The sequence below is a fragment of the Carassius carassius genome, chromosome 1 (assembly GCF_963082965.1).
Source record: "Carassius carassius chromosome 1, fCarCar2.1, whole genome shotgun sequence".
Lineage (NCBI taxonomy): Eukaryota > Metazoa > Chordata > Actinopteri > Cypriniformes > Cyprinidae > Carassius > Carassius carassius.
The window spans coordinates 2206488-2229258 of record NC_081755.1 but is presented as its reverse complement, the minus strand read 5'-3'; the positions used below and the strand labels follow the sequence as shown (position 1 = coordinate 2229258).

The following is a 22771-nucleotide window of genomic DNA, read 5'->3' as shown; positions in this document are numbered from 1 at the left end:
CGGTTACCAGCAGGTGGCGCTATGACTATAACTGCATTTGGTCATGGGTGTTTGTTCAGGACAGAACACCCATAACACGTGTGAAGTTTGGGATAGATCGGACATTGCTTGCCTGAGTTACAGCAACTTCCTGTTTCACTGCATTAGTAGCATGTTTTAGCACTTAGCTAAATGTTGCTAGCATGTATTAGCATGCTTATAAATTTTTGCCAGCCTATTTAACCCTTGTTGATGCCTTTTATTATTTTGCAAGGAGTCCATAACAGTGTTAAACATGCCACTTCCTGTTGCCAGCAGGTGGCACTATGAATATAATTAAATATGGGCATGTTGATGTGTTCAGGACAGGACTCTTGTCAAACGTTTGAAGTTTGAGGCAGATCGGACATTGCTTGCATTATTTACAGCAAATTCCTTTTTCACTGCATCACTAGCATGCTTTAGCATTTAGCTAAGTGTTGCTAGCATGTATTGGTATGTTTCTAGCATGTTGCCAGCCTTTTTAACACTTGTTGACACTTTTTAATATGTTCCTAGGAGTCCATAACATGTAACTTCCTGTTACCAGCAAGTGGCGCTATGACTATTACTGAATTTGGTCATGTGTGTTTGTTCAGGACAGAACACCCATCACACGTGTGAAGTTTGGGGACAGATTGGACATTGCTTGCCTGATTTACAGCAACTTCCTGTTTCACTGCAATAATATGATGCTTTAGCACTTAGCTAATTGTTGCTAGCATGTATTAGTAGGTTACTAGCATTTTGCCAGCTTATTTAACACTTGTTGGCACTTTTTAATATGTTCCTAGGAGTCCATAACAGTGTTAAACATGCCACTTCCTGTTACCAGCAGGTGGCGCTATGACTATAACTGCATTTGGTCATGGGTGTTTGTTCAGGACAGAACACCCATAACACGTGTGAAGTTTGGGATAGATCGGACATTGCTTGCCTGAGTTACAGCAACTTCCTGTTTCACTGCATTAGTAGCATGCTTTAGCACTTAGCTAAATGTTGCTAGCATGTATTAGCATGCTTATAAAATTTTGCCAGCCTATTTAACCCTTGTTGATGCCTTTTATTATTTTGCAAGGAGTCCTTAACAGTGTTAAACATGCCACTTCCTGTTGCAAGCAGGTGGCACTATGAATATAATTAAATATGGGCATGTTGATGTGTTCAGGACAGGACTCTTGTCAAACGTTTGAAGTTTGAGGCAGATCGGACATTGCTTGCATTAGTTACAGCAAATTCCTTTTTCACTGCATCACTAGCATGCTTTAGCATTTAGCTAAGTGTTGCTAGCATGTATTGGTATGTTTCTAGCATGTTGCCAGCGTTTTTAACACTTGTTGACACTTTTTAATATGTTCCTAGGAGTCCATAACAATGTTAACCATGTCACTTCCTGTTACCAGCAGGTGGCGCTATGAATATAACTGAATTTGGTCATGGGTGTTTGTTCAGGACAGAACACCCATCACACGTGTGAAGTTTGGGGACAGATTGGACATTGCTTGCCTGAGTTACAGCAACTTCCTGTTTCACGGCGAAACATCAAACTTTGTCAGGCCGCCAGGGACACACCCCTTGACGAAAACTCAAAAGCTTCGCAATTTAACGTCACAAAGGTCTTATGATGACCCTCACCAAATTTGAAGATAATCCGATTAAAACTGTAGGAGGAGTTCGTCAAAGTACGAGGCATGGAAACGGCAAAAACTGCACAAAAATCGTTTTACTAAAATAAAGAAAATAATTTATAAAACACGCAACAATTTCTTAATCAGTCAGATATCTTTTTCCCAAGTAGTTATCTGTCAAAATAAAGGACCAGTAACGAATAGCAAAGTAGCACGTGACAAAAATGCTTAAAAAAAATATCACAAATACCTTTACTCTTCTCATACTCTAAGATATGTATCATAATACACTAATGATTCATTATTACTTATTAAAAAAATATTTAATAATACAAAACAAAATAACTCCACATGACTTTTCTCTCTGTGTCATTGAGTGCTTTCAGACAATGTGTGTCTTTAATCATTTCTGTGCATGCTGCATGATGTAATGGCGAAATACACAATAATATGTTTTACATTTTAAAAGTAAAAAAAAAAAAATCATGATCGTTTTCTAAAGTGTTTTCATGGGTGTTAATCGCTTAATTTTTGTTGGAAGAAAAAACAACTATCACACTTTGATAAGGGCTGAAGGTGAACACAGCGAAGACGTATTGGATGAGAAACATTATGTAAACTGCAATTACAAGAACTGGCTCGGCGCTGCCGCAGATTGAAAAACGTGCTAAATCCATTTTAGGCTGAAGCCCCCCTAAAAAGGGCCTAGCAATGCCCCTGGTCACACAGTAAAAGCATAATTCAAAAATAAATAATAACAGAGTTTATAAGAATTATCTTTAAATGCTGGTCCATTCTCATTTCACTCTGCATATGGAACCTGGAAGATTTTTTTATCATTTTTTTCTACCAAGAATGAACCCAAATGGAGACATCATGTCATTTTCATATTATTTACTAAACTATATAATTTAAACAATAAATAAATAAATAAATATACAAATTTGATAAAATGAAGGGATTTGCGTAGATGGCAACTTCTTGACTCTGTAATTATATATATAATTAAATAAACAAATAAATTGTTAAAAATAGGAAAGGAACGAACAGTGCAACCAACAGTGCACCCAGGATGTTCTGGTAAATTGGTGCACACTGGGAATCATATGAAACACTGACCATTAAACACAGAGCACATGTGTTTATGCAGTCTACAAATGCACACTTCAGAAGACCTCACAGCTGTATACGAAAAAGATTGCAGGCTCAGTGAAATTAAATTATTATTACATGTTACATATTACATATATCAAAATAATATGTCACAAAAAAATTATATATTTAAAAGCCAAATACTGTCCAGTATTGGTCGACCACTAATAATGCGATGGCCATCTGAAATGAAGAGAAAGAGCTGCTTTGTTTATGGTTTAAATATCCATTGTTCTAGTTTCAGTCTAGTTTCAGTTTCTCTTGAAGAATATGGACCACTGACATCTGCTGGTATGTAAAGTAATTTCCTCTTATGCAGGTACAGAACACGCTAGATTGCTACTGACTGTACTACTTTTGTTACTGACTCGTAAATACAGTCTCTTGTCACCATCTAATGGCACAACAATGTAACCAAATGTAACTGACTCACTGGTGGTGGAGTGGCAGAATTGTCGTTTCCCACGCAGGAGATCCAGGTTTAGGGGAAGTCGTGGCCTGGTGGTTAGAGAGTCGGACTCCCAATCGTAGGGTTGTGGGTTCGAGTCCCGGGCCGGCAGGAATTGTGGGTGGGGGGAGTGCATGTACAGTTCTCTCACCGCCCTCAATACCACGACTGAGGTGCCCTTGAGCAAGGCACCGAACCCCCAACTGCTCCCCGGGCGCCGCAGCATAAATGGCTGCCCACTGCTCCGGGTGTGTGCTCACAGTGTGTGTGTGTGCACTTCGGATGGGTTAAATGCAGAGCACAAATTCTGAGTATGGGTCACCATACTTGGCCGAATGTCACTTCACTTCTCCACTTCTTCTTCAAAATCACAATCAATATACACGGTCCATTTCTCAGTACCAAATATTTCAAGTTTAACCACTACAGAGACATCAGAGTCAGCGGCAAATTCCAGGAAAACTGGCTGAGGCAAGGCTGTTCTTGGTGGGTTCATGAGCACTGAACGTCCACGGACACCTAACATCTACAAAAATGCAGAAGAAAATTTTAAAATAAGCAAATAAGTTATGTTCATCATTATTGTAATGTTATGTGCTTTGAACTGCAATGTTGTCTTGGTGCATGAGACTTGCAAGTGATTTAAAAGTGTTACAAATGTAAGAATCTTTTTAAGATCTGCTGATCCTATTTCCTGACTTAGCATCACATGAAAAATTAAGGTAAAGTATATTGTATTTAGCATTTAAGGTAAAGATGATGATATCAGGCAAATGATTCTCTTAAGCAAAGTTTGTAGTAAGAGGTTTCAGCCTGTTCCTATTCATTTTATTGTAAGTCAGAACAGCCAGATTACTGAGGCTACGTTAACATGACAATGATGTAGTCAAAAATGAAAACGTTTTTTACATGTATAATTCAGTTTAGACTGTTTGCAAGAATGTTTAGTGTCTGTGGTATGAAATGATCGCTGCGAGACACTGCTGGAGTGAACAAGTCTTGTGAGAGAGGGCATGCATGCATCATCTAGCTATTATAAATGTTTTCAGACTTGTCTTTTCCACTTAATTTAACACTTTAGAAACGTAATAACGTAGGGAATTGCAGTTTAGCCTCGGTGATATCTTTATATTACCTTATTTGCAAAAGATTTGAAATAATGTCATTTTATTTTTATTTATTTTTTGGTTTTTGATTGTTTTAATAGCAATATCTGGCAACACTGCATCGCCAGCACTTAAACTTACTGTAATCAAAAAAGCCCATGGACAAGTAATTGCTGACTGGAAAGCACATTTGATCAGAAACATTATCAATGCTGTCAAAACAGTAGCTAAATAAATGAACAAATAATGACCCGTCTTAAAGAAAAGAAAAAAAACCTAGTCTAAACCTTTTATGCAACAGGCTACACTTTAAATAACATTTTTGGGGGGGTTTAATCCATAGTTTGTTACTGCAGTTTTATGTTTGCACATGCAGACTCAAGGTATCCTATGTTAGATAAGATTAGCCAGCTGCATGTCACATGAAAGAGGAAAACCATTTTTATTCTTCTTAGATACAGCAATGTCATTGTGTGTGTCAAACTCTGAGTGGATGATGCAAAAACTTTACAATAACACCAGTGACTGTTCAACTTTAATCTATCAAGATGGAGCTGTACATAACTATTCTCACCCTAACCGCTGTTCTCTCAACTAGAGCTCAATGTAAGTTGAAGGTTTTAATTTGCTTATGGAACTATTTTCATAAATGATAATGATAAAATAGCAAACTTATAAGTAATCACTTTTAACACCTAGCCATTGCAAACGCTGCTTTTGTGCATAGAGTTAAATGTTTCATTATATGTTTCCATTATAAGATTATTGTGTAAGGCAGGGGTTGGCAACCTACGGCACGCGTGCCAACAGTGGCACGCAGAGGGATAATCGCTGGCACGCAAGCAATAAGGAAAACTGTATAATGACGAACAGTTTGATGTAATAACTTCTCATAGTCACACAGCCTGTTAGGAGCTCACTGATTCTTGAAACATTGGCAAAAACATGTCCCCCTAAGAAAAGTGCTAATTCTGTTGGAAATTAATACAATTTTCATGCATAAAAAGAATCAAGGTTATAATCAGGGGCTCCTTTGCAAATTTGTAAGGTTTTTTTGTAGGTTTAATTTTTATTTTTTTTATTTAATGATTATATGCTGGCCCATTGCCTACAAAATCAGTTGTCCCCTGATAGGAGGTTATCATTTCAACTTGATTAAAAAACAAAAAGAAATAATTTAATTGAATAATATCTTTACCACACGAAAGAGTACACTGTAATATGTATTTAAAACTACAAACAGTGAGTTTTGAAAAATATTTACTATTATTTTGTGGTTGCTCAAATTGTGTCCCACATATTCGTCACCACCGTCAGATATTTATAAAAAGCAATAAAATCAGGCTACTACAAGGTCGACTACATTCCCGAGGACCCCATTTTTAAGCCTTCAGCTCTACTGCATGCATCAAGATCAATCAAGCTCCTGTAAGTTCGCTATTTTCTCTTAAACTTGTTCATATTTTTGGACACTGCTACTGTCACAACCATAACATGTCAACACCGTCTATTTTGTATAAGAAATATTAAATTAGATTATGACATAAATGTATACTTTTTAAGAAGAGGTCTGAGGTAGCTAGCAACAGAGGGGAAACTAGATGGCTAATGTGAACAACTCATGTATATCATGTGAAAGAGTAGGTTTTTGTCACCACCGTCAGACGTCACCACCGTCAGGTTTTCTGTCTGATGGTGGTGACTTACAGTCTGACGGTGGTGTCAAAATCCTCCAAATGGTCCTCAACGGAGGCTAGAATATAATTGTTGATCACAATAAATACCAATATGACCTGTAATGTATTTTAGGAAGTTATGGCTAGGCAGCAGCTATCTGTGGAGGAGAGAAGGAGAAGAAACAGGGAATATCAAAAGAAGAGGAGAGAGAAAATACACAGTGAGGCAGAGTTAAAGGAGGAATACCTCAGAACAGGTATTCCTGGAACAACCTGGAACTTCTTCCCCACCTCACATGGGAAGGGAGCCCCAGATGGCATTGGAGGAACTGTGAAAAGGACTGCAGACAGCCTTATACTGCGGGAGAATGACATTGTGAATGGAAAATCTTCCATGAGATGGTTGGCAGAAGCCTCTGCAGCACTAAGCTCTATATCATTACTGAAGCTGACATGCAGCCATATGATGCACTCCTTTCTCAACCACTAAAACCTGTACCTGCAACAAGGAAACTCCACCAGGTCACACCGACATACAGAATTGACTCTGAGATCCACTGTAGATCACTGTCCTGTTTCTGCAGTGAGCCACAGATGTGCGAGTGTTTCAGCCCAACAATATTCCAGTTGACTGCCAATGCACCCAGGGTACAGGTCGAGGATGACAGTCCTATACCAGTGCAAAAGAGGAAAGGTCCTTTGGCAATGTTGTTGGAGGAAATGGAACGAGAGGAAAGTGAGCAAGAGCCAATGGAGCAAGAATCACTGACCAAGAGTGGTCCTGATGGGACAGTGACAGATCTATCTGCTGATGTAGTTCATTGCGGAGACTGGCTTGCAGTCATTTATGACCAGAACTGGTGGTTAGCAAAAGCTGTCACTGTGGATGCTCATCATCAAGATGTGGAAGTGGAGTTTTTCCACCCTCATGGGCCTAACACACGATTCTATCCAAAAGGAGGTGGAAAGGATATGTGCTTCATACCATTTTACCATATTCTGGTCAAACTTGTGGAACCGTCATCACCAGGTCGTGCAAGCAGGACAAGGGAGATTTACAACCTGTCTTCTGAAGTCATGGACTTCATAGAGGAGAAACATATAGACCATATACTTCCTGATAAAGCTACATGAGTGGTGGAGTGATGTAAATCAGTCAGGGAATACTCACATGAGTTCACATTTGAATTATTAATATTATTGTGCCAGATGTTTTTTGTGGTATTTACACAGAATGCTTTCTGTATTTTGCAACATTTCAGTTTATCTATTATTTCAGTTTATAGTCTAGTTTACATAAGAATTTGATTATATTATTTTATGAGTGGGGGGCACTACATGATAGTTAAATCTGAGGTCAGTGATGAATTCTATCTTATTGCTACTGGTTATGATTTCTTTTTTTACTTATGATGATTATTAAGGGGTGGTGCCTATTAATGTAGTGCCTTTTATTAATGATAGCCTATCGCTAATTGAACCTATATGTTTCTTATTGAATGTTTGCGACTGTGCTGTTACAATTGTTGTTATCTGTTCTTCACGTCCAATATACAGTTTACAGTCCAGTTTTCAGAAGAATATAATGTATTATTTTATGAGTAGGGGTCACTAGATGACAGTTTAAGATGATGTCAGTAATGCATCATTATTCCTACTGGTAATGACTATTTTTTACTATGATTTGTTTTTTTTTTTTACTTATTTTTTTTATAATTGATGACATGTAGGATGTGGTACTTTTAGATATTGCTTAATTGTACCTTATATTCCTTGAAACATGTTTATCACAGTGTTTAGGATTGTTATTTTTTGGACAAAATAGTTAAATAAAGTTGGAAGCAGGAAGCCATTGACTTGAGTGGTATACATTTTGGAATTGTATGTTGTAATGAGGCCACTGTCACCACCGTCAGATTAGTATCACCACCGTCAGAGGGAGTTGTATTTGTTTTAAATGAATATGCTTACAATATGTTTCTTCAGTGCTGTTGAGTTATTAAAGAAATAATCTATTTTAATACAAAAATATGTTTGTTAAATAAAAAAACATTACTTTTTATATTAAGGCTTAAAGTAAACGTTATATGATGTTAGATCTTTTAAAGGAGTGTAAGTGAAACAGTATAAAAAAATTTACAAAAGTGAATATTCAACATTTAACAGCATATATGTGTACTAAGAATGCTACTTAATTATTTAAAAACTCTAAATACATATTAGACCAAAAAAAAAAAAAAATATTAGATTTATATTGTGTCTGACGGTGTCAACAGAAACAAAGTAATAACTGGAAAAATACCTATTTTATGAAAAAAATACAAAATGGGGAGGTTGCACCAGGACATTGCTGAACAGCCAAGACCTTGTTCTATAATGATATACCTTCAGATTTTGTAATTTAACTAACTTTTTATTTTCTAAATTAAATCCTGTTTTATCCAAATTCTCAAGAATCAGTGAGCTACAAATACTATTAAAGTGTGAGAATTAACTTGCATGGATGCACGTGCAAACACTGCACATACTAGGTGCTTCAGATCAAAGCCTTGGTCTAACAGCACTCGTCAATGTCAAAATGACTGAGATGGCCAATCAGATCAAAGTAGGCGGGGTTTACTGTTCACAGAAGCAGAGCGCGAAGCGTCAGTTTAACGTTAAAGAGAGTGAGGTAAGATGAAGCTGCAAATCAATTAACATTAGTCAACTTTTAATAATACGTTTTACCATAGAAATGTTAAATGACCTAAAGCTATATCCAGTGATGAAAAATTTTCTGAAATATGGCCATTTTGAGAGAAAGAAAGTCGGGGGGGGGGGGGGGGGGGTTAAATTGTCTCTCTCTGCAGACAATGAAGCAATTTTGCCCCTTTGTTGTTGAGAAATATAATGTAGCGATTCAGTATCGATTAATAAAAGTAGCGTGACAACACTCTGAATGCTACTTTTTGCACAGCACGATCTCAGATCTCTGTGTGCGAGTGGTGTGTGTTGTGTGTGTGTGTGTGTCTGTGTGTGCACGTTCATCAATTAAAGCAGTGCATTAACGTTGATTATAAAAAATGGTGTATGTACCGTTTAAATACAGAATTATATCGGGGTGTGTGTGTGTGGGGGGGGGGGGGGGGGGGCTGTGTTGGCACAGTGGTTAACCATAAAAAAAAAAAATGGCACGTCATGCCGAAAAGGTTGCTGATCCCTGGTGTAAGGTTATCAGAAGATTTTTTTTTTTTTGATGCTTTGTTATTATCGACTTTCAAGTAGTGATTTTTTGCAAAACATTTAGCAACATAATGGGAATATTTGTTCAATATAATAAAAATCAGTAAAGAAAAAAAAAGTTATAATAAAAAATAGGTGATTTAGGAGTTTTATATGATACATAATATTATTTGAATTGTAAGACAATATTTATGGAGTCATTATAAGAAATTTATGAAATATTCGAGGCACTCAAACACTGCAGACTCTCTGTAATGGCTATTTTTTACATGTAAACAAAGATGTCATTCAAATTGATACTAATCTAATGAAATCACAGATGCTGGGTTTTAAGAATTGTAACTCAAATATAGTTTAGAAGACTAGTCTTATATGATTTTGGCTAATGTTGTTAATCACTGGCCTACCAGTGAAATTTCACCAGTTTACATACCAGTTTCAATATTTAAATAATAAATAAATAAACAATGCAAGTAAAATTGATAAATGTTCTCTAACTTGTCATAAACATCATGTTATCTTAGTAGTTCAGCCCTAAAAATCTGTGAGTATATTTACAATTGAAATTTTTATGCTATGGAAAATCTCTATTGATTGACATCAGCAAGAAACTAATTGAATTGTCAACCTCAAAAATTAAACTTATTGTATTTGTTTTGTGATGTTGAATTTATTTCAGTTGAACATGAAGCTTTTCTATATGCTGCTTGCTCTGATGTGGAAGAAGAGTTTTACATTGGATATGATGAAGAGGAACTGGCGCATGTCAACTTTAAACAAAAGACAGTAGTAGAGACACTACCTGATGTTTGGGGATCAAAAAACATAACATTTCTCAAAAATTATGAATTCGGTGCTGATGCAATAGTAGGATGCAAACGTGACTTACCAATGTTTATTCAAACATTCAAGAGCCTACCGCTAGAAATGGGTAAGACATGAGAATGTGCTATGAGCCTTTATACGTTTACAGTTTTTAACATGACATTTTAATGTTCACTTTCTTAAGGGTTTATAATGGTTTCATTAAATAACCAATATTACATAAACAGCAGTGTTATTGCTACATATCTGCAGTGTCCAAAACACAAACTTATTATTTCACAAATTTATTCTTACACCACAGGTTCAGTATCTTTTAATGCTATTAAAAATAGTGGCCAAACCTCTGACACTAATTTGAAAACATCTTGTTACAACTAGAAATTATGGATCAGGTTATATATATCAGTAGGTAAAGAAAGCAGAATGTGTGTGTGTTGCATCACATCTACGAAAATTCTATACAACAGAAACATTCATTTATTCATTCATTCATTCATTCAAGCATGAAACGCTGATAATTTTTTCCCCAAAATTATAACATTTAAGAACATGACACTGATATTGGTGATCTATATCATCAAATGCTTTCTCCTGATCTAGAGTAATGGCCCAGTTCAGTGTTGAAACCTTGTGGACAAATGAAGTAGTGCTAAAACAATTCAAAACGCATGTGGGAGCTGTGCATACATTGTAAGCATACACCCCATTCTACACAGAATATCAGGAACACATTTACCACACAAATTAAATATGAGAACTAACAAGGAGCAACTAAAACACAAAGCTATATACACAAGAAGAAATCAAAGGCAACTAAACTAGACGCAGATGAAGCGAAGTAACTAAGGTAATTGACAAAGAGGCCCGGAAGAAGGGCAAAACCAGAGGTAGAGAGGACACAGGAAGAGTCAGAGGGAAGAAGGAGCCCAATTGAGCTGACGGGGTGGAAGGCTAAGGCACAGCCAGAGACCCAGAAGTCTGAGGCAAAACCTGGACAACAAGGAACAAGGGAGTGTGGAACCATGATGGAGGCAGCAGGCTGACAAGCCAAGGTGGTGTCATGGGCCCAGAGACTCGACCTCACAAGGCTGAGCTACTGGAGAAGAAGACTTGTGGTGGAGCCGAAGAGCTGGAGGGTGCCAGTGCAGAAGGTGAAGCCAAGGAGATGAGCAGCACCAGCAGAGCAGGTGGATCCATAGAAGTGGTAGGAAGGACAAAGGCGTCTGATTCCAAAAAGCCCTGTTAGCTAACTATGGTCACAAGTTCTGTCATTATCAAAAAATGTTGTTACCCAAAACCACAATTCCAACAAACATTTGTGAACTGCATTGCAAACTAACATATGAGAACCCATAATAAATCAAACATCAAATAAAGCAAAATGACAGGGAACAAAAAAAGTTAATTGTGATTGCGAATCAAGTACCACTTGCAAAACCACTTGAGGTCACAAAATTAATGACAGTCCTGTATTGTTGTAGGTGTGACCAGCTTTTGGAACACAAGTCATGACTAGCTAGTTAATTTCTACCACGATGCAGAGTATCCATGTACACTTTTAAAAATAAAGGATCCAAAAGGTTGTTTTTGCAGTGAAGAACCATTTTTGGCTCCCCAAACAACCTTTCTGTGAACTGTTCCTAAAATAACTATTTTAAAGAAAAATAAAAAAAAAAATCTAAAGAACCTTTTTTTGACTATAAAGAAACTTTTCTGCATTTGAAAGTTTCCATGGATGTTCAGGGTTTTTCATAGAATCATGGATGCCAATAAAGACATTTATTTTTAAAAGTGTAATTCCAAAGTGAAGAGAAGATAGTTCGGGGACGGGGACATTTGTGATTGTACTGTTGACTACAAACCAATTTGCCAGTGCTCTTCTTTTGGCCCCTCGGACAGACCTGGAACAAGATCTGGCCTTGGGATGGATGTGAAAACTGGCTCAGGTTTTATGATGGACATAATGAACATAATGAACATAGTGTTCCTGTAGCTCAATTGGTAGAGGACTGCGCTGTCAAGTGCAAGGTTGGGGGTTCGAATCCCCGGGAACACCTGATAGGTAAAAATTGATAGCCTGAATGGACTTTAAGTTGCTTTGGATAAAAGCGTCTGCTAAAGGCATGAATTTAATTTAATTTATAATGACTGGCTCTGGCTCTGTGACTGGAGGGCTCTCTAGAGCTGAGTCCATGGTGGGCATGGACTCCTGCTTTGGTTCTGGGGGCACAGACATCATCTTTGGTTAGGATGAGTTTTCCTGTATGTATCTGGCAGAGAAGTGGCTGCTAAAGTTGGTACTGGTTGCAGGGAGTTGGAGCTGATGCTATAAATGACACCTATAATGAAGGAGGTCTTTTTGGCCACTCGGCCGCCATCTTGGCAACGCCTCCGGGCAGATATTTCTGACTAACAAGACCAGGCTCCTATCTAAATGAATGGGCAGAGAGTCAGAACTGCACTTTCACTGGTCACCGGGACATAAAAACTGCATGTATAGAAACAGCAGTAAAATATGATTTTTTCCCAACAGGTTATACCTTTACTACGCATACGCAAGGGTTCCTCAACTGTGTGCATACGTCAGTGGAACCAGACGATAGGCTTAAATGTTTCCCGGCTTGACTGTTTAAAGCAGATGATTGGCTTTCCAGCGGGAGGGGCGGGACATGTGCATACAACCGCCATCTTTGCCATTATGGGTTTTCCTTATATAGTTGTATTTAAGAAGTGGCATGTCTCTTATAAATTGTCTCTGAGGAGGTTCCTCATACCCAAAGGGTGTTTTGAAGGAGGTCAGTCTCCTCATCATATCTCACCAAGACCTGTTATATAATATGTTCCCTGGGTCTGAATAATAATAAAAATCTGCATCATTACTCTAGTCTTCAGTGTCACATGATCCTCCAGAAATCATTCTAAAATGCTGATTTGCTGGCCAAAATAAATTTCTTATTACTATCAATGTTGAAAATAATTGTTCAAAAGTTGGGGTTATTCAGATTTGCTTTATTAATTAAAAAAAAAAATTTCAACAAGGATGCATGACATTATAAAATGTCTTTAGTGCCACTTTTGATCAATGTTATAAAAGATTTTGAACTGAATATCAAACTGAATACTGAACTGAATGCATAATAAAAAATAAAAAAATAAAACATTAAGCAGCTCAACCGTTGATGAGACAGTTGATTGATGAGAAAAATCTTTTTAAGCACTGAATCGTCTTGGTTACATATGTAACCCTCGTTCCCTGAAGGAGGGAACATAGATGTCACGTCAGAATTGCGATCTCAAACAAGCCCATGCACATTGGCATGTGATGATTGGCACACAGTGTGAGTATAAGTATGCAGAAGGTGCAGCGCATATTCAGGTTTTTGCTGAGGAGCCGAGCAGGTAACGCTCGGACAGGACAAGCAAAGCTAGGGCTGGGTCTGCCTTCTCCAAGGCAGACCCACTTGCAGGCTCACCACCTGATCCATGAAAGGAATAATGGCAACCTTGGGCACATAGCCGGACCAGGGCCTCAGGATTACCTGGGAGTCAGCCAGCCCACCTCTAGGCACGAATTATCAACCAAAAATGCATGCAAGTCCCCCAACCCTCTTGATGGAGGTCAGTTGCAAGCAGGAGCAGACTTTTCATTGACAGAAACTTCAGCTCAACTGTCAAATGGCTCAAATGGGCCCTGCTGTAGTGCTCTGAGCACTAGAGACAGGTCCCAAGAGGGTATAGAGGGGGGCCGTGGAGGATTTAACCTTCTCTCCCTCCTAAAGGAACCTGATGACCAGGTCATACTTTCCCACTGACTTACCTTCAATGGGGTGGTGGTTGGCAGAAATCACAGCCACATAGGCTTTAAGGGTGGAGGGAGACAGCCTTCACTCCAATCCTTGCTGCAAAAAGGACTGACTCTGACTCTGATCGGGCATTTCCGGAGGTCTTCTCGGTGGCCTTCAACATTTGATGAACAGGTTCCATTTCAAAGTGCAAGTATGTCTTGTAGACAGTGCTGGTGCCCAAGTGACGGTGTCAGCCACCTCCTGGGGTATGTCACCTAGAACCTCAGCGCCTCATCCAGAGGTACCAGACATGCAATTTCTAGAGGTCTAGAAGTGGGTGCTATAAGGCGCCTAGTCTCTGAGTCAGTAGATCCTTCCTCAGAGGAATCTGACAAGGAGGGGCTGTTACAAGGAGCATCAGAGATGCTTGATGAGATTTTTGGAAACCAGATTCTCCACCCGGCCCTCCTCCTGAGGAGGGAGAGGTGCATTCACCACCTCCCAAAAAAACAGTTTACTTGCTTGAGGCTGCTGCGATTGCGGCACGGGAGTGGGGGTGGACGCATTGGGCCGCCCTCGGCAATGAGCAGGCTGGGGTGTTGCAGCCAGTGAAGGTAGCAGCTACCCATCGGGCCAGGACGTGTGCCTCAGTCTACTCCTGTGCAGCCGAGAACTGCTGGGCCATGTTGACGACTGTGCCACCGAGGAGGCCAGTCTGGGACACAGGGACCTTGAGGTACCGACTTATCTGCATCCCTCATGTCGACCAGACACAGCCAGAGGTGATGCTAGTGAACCACAAGTGTGGACATCACTCGACCCAGAAAACTCACAGTGACCTTCGTCACACAGAGCGTGAGGACATTTGCGGTTCTGAGCTCTTTTAGAACTTCCGGATCATGACCACCCTCTACTTTAGACATTCTACTAACTATAAGTAACTTTGAAACTACATGTCAACCAATTCTCATTAGTTTGCAACTACATGTCTACTAACTCTCAGAGTAGACCATTAGGATAGGTTTAGGGTTAGTTGGATAAGTTGAAAAAGAAATTGTTAGAAAATATTAAGCAGACAGCCTCCCTAGGGGTGACACCGAATTGATGCTTTGATTCGAGGAGCCTGATTCAACTACCACTCTCACAGTCGAATATTCACGGGGTGTTATTGATTATGCCATTTTAACTATATGGGGGAGCTCAAATGTCTGATTTCACATAGAGCTACCCGTTATCTCCCAATAAGTCAATATACAGCCTATTATGATAAAGCTGTAAGAATCTGAAAAGAAAGAAGCTTCAAATTAATATTTTAAAGTGCGTGCATAAATCCAACCACCCCTATAGATTTATGTTTCACTTTCCATAATCCATGATCGACAGAGGAGCATCTTGGCGGCAGGGATTTAAAACTTTACCAAGACTCAAACTGACACAGGCAGATACTGGATTTTTTCGAACAGGTAGGGTTCAAGTCATTTCAAAACATTTCAGCTGGTGTATAAATATTGTGGATATATTATTTCCCTGATATAAGATGCATATGGTTTGGAGTCAAGAGCATCATTGTAGTCCAACGGTGATATCTCTTTACCGCGCAGCACGAGCAGGTCAAACTACAATGCAGAATATTAATAACTATGACTGGAACTGTTATATAGATACTGTCATAATGAGAAGACCATTATACTAAAATGCTGTGAATTTTTAGAGTTTAGCTGGCGTGTTTCTCCACATTGTTTCATGAAGAACGCGTCCACAAAAGGAGTTTGCATTCAGAGCCCCTGCAAATATGTTAATGTGCATTCGGGCCCTTTTTGCAAATAGTCTATGGCCTGGTTTCACAGACAGGGCTTAGACTAAGCCAGGATTAGACCATAGATCAATTAGGACATTTAAGTAATTTTTATAAACATGCTTAGAAAAAAACATTACCGATGTGCATCTTAAAACTAAAAAGGCACTGATATATTTTTAAGATCAGTCAGTGCAAGTTTATTTCAGTGGAAACAGCTCAGACTTACATTTTAGTCTAGGACTAGTCTTAAACCCTGTCTGTGAAACCAGGGGTATAAGTCTTAATATTAATGTTATGTTCTATAAATAACAAAGCGTATTCTATATGAAATTATGAGTAGAATCACATTGATTAAAAACTTGCTATCAAATGCGTAACTCTACTGGTCATCTTCAGCGCGTAGATCAAAACAGAAATACAGAAAAATAACTGCTAACGTTTTAGGCTAACGTTATAATGAGAGCATCTTTTTTTTTAAATTAATAAAATTGTTATGGTTTCGCCAACGTTAAGTGTTAGCTCTCTGTTAATCAAAACATAAAACATTATTTACCCCGTTTATATCTGCAAGGTTTTGATTACACATTTTCTCTGTGTTAACATAAGTAATTATGTTAGTCGAATGTCTGACTTGATTCTTGACTTGACCCTCTGGAGTTGATTAACGCGGATACGCGTTTTGAGTCATTTTCTCCTGATAACCCCGAAAAGAACTTAAATTACACTTTCAGTTTTAATCGTAGAGATAAGAGCAATACATCAATCGAATCTGTAAAGGGTCTACTTTTTTTTGGATACAGACATAATAACAACAAAACTTTGTGCACTTATAAAATAAAGATAACAAACAAGGTGTGCTGTCTGCAGCCTTTGTCTGCGCTGATCTTCATTTACAAACACGTCATTAAAATGAACTGTAACTCAGTGAATACTCAACAAAGAGACATGAAAGCCTGACATGTCTACTTTTAAACTAAACAAGTGCCACCGAAAACAGATATTCTGTGATAAAGTAATCCATATGAAAACAACGCGATGTCCGTTTTTCACGTCTCCCTTCATTATATCTAATGTGACCACGCCCCCGCGCTGAACGCGCTATTTAGATTCAAACTGAAGCGCGCGGCTTGAATACGCCCATAACAGAAGAAAACACAGCGAGACTGTTCTTCAAGTTTTTATTTTACTGTTTGCTTCGTGATGAGAGGAATAAGACATAATTCACCCCAAAAAGATGTGATGTGAGGATGAGGATTTGAGAAATGGATTTCCTCAGAAAAAGAATGAAGCACTTTATTCAGCAGAGATCATAAACATGAGTAAGTCTCTTTTTATTTATTTATATACTTGTACTAGTTTTCACATAACCTGTAAACATTTTTATTAATAATAATACAAATAATAATAATAACAATAAATGTTTTTTTTTGTAGAAAATAAGATTGTTAAAAGGATTTCTGAAGGATTGTGTGACTGGAATAATGATGCAAAAAATTCAGTTTGAAAGTCAGCTTTAATTGTTCTAATAAACTGTTTAACTGCACTCCCAAGTGGATATTAAATTATGTTGTGGGATAATTAAATATATTCTAAATAAACTACAAACATAAAATTATATAGATTTATTTTGTTCTCACATTCTCTCTTGTAACTCCTTCCTCTCAGTGGCACAGATGACTGAGAGGCTCATTATGCAGCTCATTATGCAGCTCATTATGCAGCTCATTATGTGGCTCATTATTCAGGCCTTTGTCTTCTCAGGTGTAAATCACAATGATATTCATGATAGTTGATGCCTACTCACATATGACTTTTACAAACAAAAGGTTTCTTAGAAAATTTAAATCAATAAATTGTTTTCTGTGATTGAGTAAATAAGATGATCTTCACATAATTTAGAAAGAAAAATTCTAGGCTACAAGCTCCAGTTCTCAAAAGTCCTGGGAATCATTGTTCTGTATGTGTTTTATGGCCTTATTCAAGTGATTTTTAGTTTTTCACTAACCACGCACAACATTTTTTTTCTCAAAAACACAATCATGTACATACATGCTGCTCACATATTATTATAGCCCAGTTTGTGCTGATTACAGTGAAGTTAGACTTTAGCCATTTAGATGTGTATAAGAAACTGCAAAAAGGACAAATGTCAGAGCATGACAAAACTTTTCCAGGCCCCAAAAATACCCTTAGACTCCAGAGGGTTAAACTCTTGTTATCTGGCAGCTGCTCTCATGAAAGCTCTCGTACAAGAGGTGCGTAGAGCAGTCCATAGTAACATGTTCCTTTTTTTGGACATTCAGCGTGTTCTTTTGGGGCAAGTATGCTTGAATTTGAAATGTTTGATATTCCAGATATTTTCAAATTTTACATCGTCATTAAAATTATTCTGATATTATCGCTAATATTCGATATATTGCCCAGCCCTACTAAAGTGGACTATTGAAATAAAACCAGACGAGTACCTACAGACCCGGGAGGGGAGGCACGGTTTGTCCTGCTCAGTGGAGGTGGCATTAGGACATAACTGCATCGCAACCGACCACTCCACTGAGGGCGTATATCCCCTAGCTACACCACTGTTGAAAGTGGTGAGGGAGGAGAAGTTAGCATGTCGGTTTCCAGCAGAAAAAGGTGCCATTCATGATCTGGTAAGCCCCTCATGCATCTCCGGGTAGAATGGGACCAGGGCTGGGTGCTGTGAACCAGCACGGACTATCCCGAAGAGCCAATTGTCCAACCTTGAGAGCTTGGGACACGGTGGAGGTCTCCAGTCGAGCCCTACCCTCATGGCAGCCTGGGAAAGCATTGCCAACATTTCTAGGTCCGTATCAGGCATTGCTACATGCAGCGATTGACATCAGGTCACTGGGAGGAGCGCCAAAGGATACTGCTGGTATGCTCCTTGTAGAGGGCCCAGCACGTTCCACTGGCAGCTCAAGTGGTTGCAGAGAGTGCGCTGAACTCGTTCAGTCTTCTTTTCTTAGTAGAGTAGTCAGAAGCAGAATGATGCGATCGTTCGGCTCCGAAGTGAAAAGCTGAATATGTGTTGCACCTGCTGCCTACTTATACTAATGCTGTGATCAGCGGCAACTGGATGTAATCATCGCATGCCAATGTATACGTTTAGTTACACTTGAAGTGGATTGGTCTCTCTAAGTGAGATCCCAATTTGTCAGTCGCCGACGTGACTCGGAGTGACCGACTGAAAGGGAACAACAAGAATAATCACAAAAAAAAAAAATTACATTATAAAATATATTAAAAGAGAAAAAGTTACTTTAAATTGTAAAAGTATTCCACAATAATCAAGTATATCCCTAGTTTTCACAGTCAAGCTTGCATCTCCTGACTATCAGTTGACCCACATTTACCTATAGGGATGTGACACCCTTTCAGGACTACCATTCAGTATTATCACCAGCTTTATTGTGTTGCACAGGAGCTAATTAGTCTCCATTCTCTCCTCTTCAGTCAGGACTCAGCGTTCTGATATTCCTCTTTGAGCCAGACAGTCATTTATCTTGATTTATGGTGTTAACTTAAAGAGTTTTCATTAAGAACATTAATGACATCTGAAATATTTTGCTTAAGGCTTTCCTTTTTAATTGGCAAATTCTTGTTGCATAAGTTTTCAGGAAATGGCAACATGCTTGTTGCTTTAAGCTCATAACTGCACTTAAAGGGGCATGCTGCTCTTCTCCACTGCTTGTAACAGAAAAGCAACGCTTTACTGCCACTTTCCCCCTTTAAGTTTGTGGTTGGGAGAGGTTGGCAAATGGTGTTGTTTGGGGGATCACTGCTGCACTCACTGCTCTTATCCATGCCACTCTGGGTGGGGATTTCCTGCCCAGAACAGAACCATACTGTCAATACAAACTGTATGTTAATCATGTATAGTGTTAGTTCTTGCAGGTCACGTTAGTTAAAAGTGCATCAGTTTACTGTCAGCACTGGTTCTGTTCTGTTTACCTTGAATGGGCGCTGCTGTTATTTATTTATTTATTTATTTTTTTTGTCAAATAAATGCAGCCTTGGTGTAACAACATAGAAATTACTAAAGATTCCAATCTTTTGAATGTTATGTGTATAAAACATGTACACAGTGTTATAAAGTTGTGTCTCAATTGTTTATATAATGCATATTAAGATATCTTTGCTTATTCGACTAAACTACGGAATAAATGAATAAAGTTTTCTGTGTTTAGATCTAGATGCACCCAAGACATCCATCTATGCAAGGGATGATGTAGAGCTGGGTATTCAGAACACTCTCATCTGTCATGTGACTGGCTTTTATCCACCATCTGTCAACATCTCATGGACTAAGAATAATGTTATTGTGACAGATGGCATAAGTTTAAGTCAGTACCGTCCAAGGACAGATGATACATTCAACATCTTCTCCACTCTTAAGTTCACACCTGCTGAAGGAGACATTTACAGCTGTACTGTGAACCACAAAGCCCTCCAAGGTCAACCGCAGACCAAAATATGGGGTGAGTTTCAAATAGAATGGACAATATTACAGCTTTTTGTTGTTGCTGTTTTTGTTAGAAAAACAAATTACTGGTCCCACTTTATATTAAGTGTCCCTAATATCTGTGTATTTGCATAGTAACTAGATGTGTATGTAGTGTGTAACAGTGTGTAACTAGATGTGTATGTAGTGTGTAACAGTGTGTAACTAGATGTGTATGTAGTGTGTAACACATTGGCACATAGTATCTACAGCTGTAATATTTCTGTAACTACACACATGTAACAACCATCAGGATGGTTTGTGTAAGTACAAATGTGTAACAGGACATTGGTAACAACACTTTTTCACATCACTAAATACTCATGTAACAGGAATTATATTACTACATTTTGTAACAACATGTATAAGAGTAATTGGAACCATTTGATTCAGAGGATGGAGATGGTTAGGTTTAGGGATATGTAAAATGGGAGGATTTGGATCTGGAGTTGGAGTTGGTGCACTCCAGTAACTCCACAGGAACTGTCCACTTATTATAAAGTGTAACATTCTGTACACCAACCACAATATATATGTTAAGCCTAACTTATTGGCTGCTGCTGTGTAACATCAGAGTAACTACATGATAAATCTAATATAAACTGTATATACTGTAACACTTTCTTTACCAAAAAGTGCTGTTAGTCCTGTAAAACATTTGTACTTACACATACCATTCAGTGGATTGTTGCATATATGTAGTTACACAAACATTCGAGCTGTAGATACTATGTACCAATGTGTACTTACACTGTGGTTACATACTACATACATGTCTAGTTACTATGTACACATGTCTTAGGGACACATAATAAAGTACTTGTTAATCTTTTATCCCACTGATTTACCTTCCAGATGTAGATGTTGCCCTCCCAAGTGTTGGTCCTGCAGTGTTTTGTGGAGTAGGTTTGACTCTTGGGCTGTTGGGAGTCATTTTGGGAACGTTCTTCCTCATTAAAGGACACAACTGTCACTAACTAATAAAGCCATGGAAGCAAACTTTGAAATATCTGTTAATAGTTTTTATAACTGGGCACTTTAAAAACAATAATAAAAATGAGATATGTGTCATTCTACATGACAAGTGACAATTGATGGTAAAGGTATACCTTTGGATTAAATCAACCTTTCATTGCCTCTCAAATACTTCAAAGCATGATAAACCTTACTAACTGTGTAACACTAAACATGTATATAAGGGATAGTTCACCCCCCCAAAAAATCTGTTATTCTGTCATTATAAATCTCAAAAAGCCTTTAACTGGTTTTTTTTTTTTTTAATCTTACACATCACATTTGCAATTCATAAAATGTAATCTATACTCTCATCACATGGTCATACATTATTTTTAATAACATTGATTAAAAAACACTTTTTCAATAACATATAGACATTTGAAAATGAGAGGTAAATTAAATTTAAATGACATTAGTTTCATTATTGTAATTCATATAAATTCAGAAGCTTAGTATTTTCTTCTTTGACATAAAGACATTTTAAAAATGAACAGAAAGAAGGGTTGTAAGTGTTGTAACGGGTAATCTGGGTTTGTTTTCTGTTTTTGTGGGTTTTGAATCATGTTTCTGTTCTGTCATAATCAGTAATTTTCCTGTGTTTTAGTTTCCTTTGTGATTCATTGTTTGATTACCTGTTGCATCAGTTAATTAGTTTCTTCTGTTGTTGATTTGATCTTGTCATTATGAAGTTAGTTGTGCCAGTGTGCTTTGTGTCTTTTCATTAAACGTCACTGATTGTATTTAGATCCAGCTCTTTTTTTTTGCATTTTTGCAACATGTGCATAGCAGCTGAAGAACGTAGGCAAAATGCACTAAGGAAACAGACAACCCTTTGGCTAAATCTGTGCCTACATTGGATTTAATTGTGTAATGTGGGATGTCAGAGTTATCCAAATAGCCAAAAACCTCATGCATCCAAAAGCTATTTAAACGAATTGTATTTAAAAATAATTAGTATGGGATTTTTTTAATAGAAAAACAATTTAGGGGCTTATTGGTTGGGTGTGCTGCATAAATCATGATGCTGAGGCCAGCTTTGGAAACAGAAAATGTAAAAATAAAAATATAGCTGCAAGCAGCGATGGAGGGCTCAAGCCATCAGTGCAACACCACCCCGGTGGCATCAGGTAAACTGTGCCCAGCGGGCACATGCATTCACAATAGCCCTCTGGCGGTCAGGTTTGAAGGTAAACGGCAGTTAAAGGGTTAATCCGAATCATCTGGACTTTGAACAATATATATAACTTTAGTAACACATTTTTTTGTCTGAGTTAAACCTCTTTTTTTGGCTCATTTTATCAGCAAAGGAAAAAATGCTTAATAATTCTTCACACCTGAATATAAGGAGTTTTGTTTTTCTCTTCCAGTCTTCATGGTCAACTACATATATATCACAATCGTTGCCTTCTCTAGTGCAGCTCAACCAATTCTCATCCCATTCGTCCATATTTGTGATATCACAATTCCCAGACAATATTTGTTGTAGTCCAAACTATTTGTTCATTATAGTTTTTAAAAAGTGATTTTTGTTAAATAAATAAATAAATCTCCTTTTGAATTGGACTTTCAGCTTA

General features: G+C 37.9%; 1 protein-coding gene across 2 annotated transcripts; it reads left to right on the top strand.

The window, feature by feature from the left end:
• The first annotated feature begins 4874 nt into the window (after positions 1 to 4874).
• On the top strand, positions 4875 to 21392 carry LOC132139551 (HLA class II histocompatibility antigen, DP alpha 1 chain-like). 2 transcript variants are annotated; one of them, XM_059547995.1, is made up of 4 exons: positions 4875 to 4958; positions 9930 to 10181; positions 19867 to 20157; positions 21036 to 21392. In XM_059547995.1, exons 1-4 carry the CDS (start codon positions 4901 to 4903, stop codon positions 21155 to 21157), a joined length of 723 nt encoding a protein of 240 aa, XP_059403978.1. In that variant the 5' UTR covers positions 4875 to 4900; the 3' UTR covers positions 21158 to 21392. The 2 variants fall into 2 exon arrangements, with proteins under 2 accessions (XP_059403978.1, XP_059403988.1); XM_059548005.1 differs by lacking the exon at positions 9930 to 10181 and having other exon boundaries at positions 4897 to 4958; positions 19873 to 20157.
• The last annotated feature ends 1379 nt before the right edge of the window (positions 21393 to 22771 follow it).